The following is a 3,821-nucleotide window of genomic DNA, read 5'->3' on the forward strand; positions in this document are numbered from 1 at the left end:
GGCAGGTAGCATGGCCATCGTCCTGGGGCACACCTTCTGACAGCAGTGGTGGGCTGGGTGGCTGCAGGATGGATTCAGGTACTGCGTTACCAGCAGGAGAAATAACATCTCGGCACTGCAGTGTGATCTGCGCCTCCGCATACTGCTGGTGGTCCTGGTCTGGAGCAGCAGATCCACTCTGCACTGAGACCCAGCCTTGTGGATCTGTGTCCTCTAGTGTGTCAGCATCGAGAGCCTCCTGCCAGTGGCCAGGTCTGTTCTGTGCCTGGCAGTGCTGGGGCTGGCGGGGGGCATGGGGGGCACCAAGAAAGGAATCACGCTGCCTGACCTTCCAGTTGAGGGAATTCCCACCTGAACTCTGTCCTAACTGCTCCCACGCTGGGCTTTCTTGCTCCAGACCTGGGGTGCTTGTATTTCTAGGAAATGGTTTCCTAGTGCTAATAAAACATCTCTTTGTTAATGTCTTGCTGCTAATGCATCACGAGGGTGAGTAGAGCCCTGGCCCCACTCGTCCTTCCTGGGCGGTGCATGCTGTGGGGGCGAGGGCCGTTCTCCCCGGGGCTGAGGGTTGGCATTGCTTGTTCCGGGAGCCCTTTTGTCCTCACTTTGGCTGTTGGTATCAGAACAGGCTGCGGATCACAGCTCTGCAGGTACAAACCCTTCCTCGGGGACATAGTGGAAGCATCCTCATGGAGCACAGCCAGACCTGGCCTTGGGCACAGCAGGGAGCTGGTGGAGGTGGCTGAAGCTGGTGAGTTTTGGAGAGGGCTTGATTCCTCCCAGCTGTGTGACAGGCACAAGGCTGCAGCAGTTTGGGACTTGCCAGGTCCAGCCACTGAAGCCAAGCGCTTTCCCAGGTGGCGCATGGAACGCAGGCAGCATTGGTGACAGATGTGGAGTACGCGGGGCAGCGCCTCTGCCAGTGCCCACGTAAATGCCCTGCGCTCACCTGCACCTGATAGGCACAGCGTGCCATCTCCGGTTCCTTTCGTGCCGGCAAGGACTGATGGGTGCTGATGGAGTGCGGTCGCTGGGGTGTCTGCACTGGCTCTCTGCCTGGAAGGTGCCCCAGACCCTGTGTTGCTCCAGCCTCCGACCCCCAGACCAATGCGCCTTCGCACAGGCAGCTTGGGCTGGAAGCCGTCCGGTACCACCACCTCCCCGAGGGACAGCTGTCCGCGCTGGACGGTTAGCAAAGGACTCAGGGGAACTGTTCACTTGGAAATACTTGAATTTAAAGGTCATTGAAGCTGTAGGTCCTGCCAGCTTGCTGCAACTCCTGTCCCTGCTTGTGGAGAGCAGATCCACAGCGCAGCTTGCTTGGAGCTTTCCCATGTGCTCTGGCTGGCAGCACCACTGATCTCGGGGATTGCCAGAGGGCTGCAGTTCTGCCAGCAGCGAAAGGGTCACCCTGGACCCCAGCAAAGGGGGTTTCCATCCCTTCACCCCTTCTCTGAGCACTCTTGGCGGGCCTGTAGCCAATGGTGGCATCCAGGGAGTGGTACCGGCCTTCTGGGGCTCAGCCAAGCCTTGGCCCGGGTACGAGGTTCCAGAACACTTGGGTGTTCCCTCCCTGCCTAGGTCCCTGCCTACCCCTCGTCCCTGCGCAGGAGGCAGGGGAGGGCAGAGCCCCAGCTGCCCCTTCTCTCAGTCTCTCAGGTAACAGTCTCAGTCCTGCTGCTCTCCATCTCCAGAGGCATTTTCTTCGCCACTCAGTTTGGTATCATCAGCAAACGTCATCAGGGTACACTTGATCCCATCATCCAGATCACTTACGAAGATATTTTGTTATACATGGAAGCAATTAGGAACCCTCTTCAGCATCCCCTGGAAGAACACCTGGTTATCCATATGATAGATGGGCCATAAAACTGGTGAGCTATGCTCTTTGTGTAAGAGTCCTGGTCTATACACTTCTATCCTGATAGAGAAACATCTCCAGTAGCACAGCAACGAATAAATGAGGCTCTAAAAGGTTTTACTCTCAGGCAAAAGTGGCATGAGATGCATCACACTGGGCAGAGAAGAGAGCAGGGATAAGAGGACCAGTGCTGACATCTTTGCAGGTCCCTGACTGCAACATACCATGTCAGAGCTGATCCACACTGCAGGGACACTAGGCATCAGATCCAACAACGCTGAGATCCTCGTAGCTGTGTCTTGGCAGCGGGACTGAAAGCTGTCCAGCACGATGCCAGGCCATGGGCCGTGTCTGTGACACCGGCTCTGCCACAGGTGGGGACAGCATGGGAGATGTAGCCCGGCCTTGGTGGGAACCGCCGTGGTCTGGGAGGCTCAGACTGTGGGAGCTGGGGCAGAAGAGGAGAAAAGCAACCATGAGAAATGCAACCATGAGAAAAGCAACCATGAGAAAAGCAACCCAAACAGGAGGACTGACAGCAGTTCTGCCACCAATGGCTAGCCTGGGGATGCAAACGAGCAGCCCGCTGGAAGAGGGATTTCTGGCACCTGGAGCGGCTCCATGCAAGCCTGGAACATGTAAAGATGACAGATACCCCAAGGGTCTTTTCCTCTGTTGCTGCCAGACAAGGAGCTGCCAGGTTAGAGCAAGGGTTCTCGCATCAGTCTCCCAGCGCGTGGCTTTGCACTCACCTGCTTACGCACACACACAGGCCTGCCAAGACTTTATGTCTATAATCTGATTAAGAGTAATAACATGGATTAAAATAAGTGCGTGTGTGGGAGGAAACTGAGGTAATTGCTTTTAAAGACACCAGTGTTTCTTTTACAGCCAACAGCTCAGCACAACACTTCCGTCAGAGTTGCCTTTGGACTGCGCTCTCCAAGGAAGAGAACTGGGTGTTTGCTGCAAACATTGGCTTGCAACTTGTAGGAGAAAAGCTGTCTCATAATGGGAGTACTCGATCTGGGAGATGGATGCTGGAGCCGCTAGGTAGCCCAGGATAAATCATCACTGGAATGCCTGGAACATTTTAACCCATAAATTTTAGCACAAATGGTGCTGCAGGTAGATCTTTGAGCAAGACTGCCTGACCGCTGGGCGGCTGTGGGGCCAGCATCCGTGCTCCGCTGTGTCTCGCACCGGCGAGCAGAGGACAGTCGTAGCCAGTGACATGTGTAACTGATACTGCAAAAGGGTTCATTTCCCACAGCTGAGGAAAGCCCACATTAAACTTAATCAGGAGGAAATTTTTCAGACAGAAGAAACTTGTGAGTTTTTTTTCAGTTTCTTTGCAAGCAAGGAAGGGTAAGAGATTTAGAAGGATGATAAGCATTTGCTAGAACATAACACTTCTTTGAAATCAACAGACCTAAATGACTTGCATTGCACAAAGCAGTTTTTGTTAAAGCCATATTCTGAGACAGACTGAAAGAGCGACCGCTGCTCTGCTTGGCAACTGCTCTTGGTCAGACCAGGACCCAGCACAGGAATGGAGCGAGCATCTTTTCTCACCAAGGACGTGCAGCCTGCTCACTTGCTCCAGCCCTTTGACCACCCTTGCTGCCACTCTCTGGACCTTTTCCAGTTTGAGAAGGAGCCCGTAAGGATGTTCTGTTTTGTCCTCCACTATCACCTTTGCTCCTTTTACTAGCACTTGGTTTCCTTTTTGACCATCCCTGAGCACTGAACTGCCATTTACATAGAAAGAGCTATCATCCCCGGGAGATCTAACTCCCAAGTGGCAGTGGTAAGCTCAGAACTTATTAGTTCGCGTGCAAAATGTGAAATGGGTCTCCCTCTCCCTTTATTTACACTGAGTTGATCCTGCCCCTGTATCACACAGTGCTGCAATGTCCTGCTGCAGCTCCTCAGAGCCTAATTAGTGGCATTAGCTAAC

At 53.8% G+C, this 3,821-nt stretch overlaps 1 protein-coding gene across 1 annotated transcript in view; it reads left to right on the forward strand.

Annotated features, from left to right (window-relative positions):
* Positions 1-355, forward strand: part of TIMM10B (translocase of inner mitochondrial membrane 10 homolog B (yeast)) — a gene marked incomplete at its 5' end in the record, with an annotated part of 619 nt that extends 264 nt beyond the window's left edge. The window contains one exon of the mRNA XM_009695976.1: positions 218-355. Coding sequence (XP_009694278.1) covers positions 218-355 — 138 coding nt within the window. The remainder of the gene's footprint in view (positions 1-217) is intronic.
* Positions 356-3,821: the final 3,466 nt, after the last annotated feature.

Source organism: Cariama cristata, unplaced genomic scaffold, assembly GCF_000690535.1.
Source record: "Cariama cristata isolate BGI_N322 unplaced genomic scaffold, ASM69053v1 scaffold3980, whole genome shotgun sequence".
NCBI classification, from domain to species: Eukaryota; Metazoa; Chordata; class Aves; order Cariamiformes; family Cariamidae; genus Cariama; species Cariama cristata.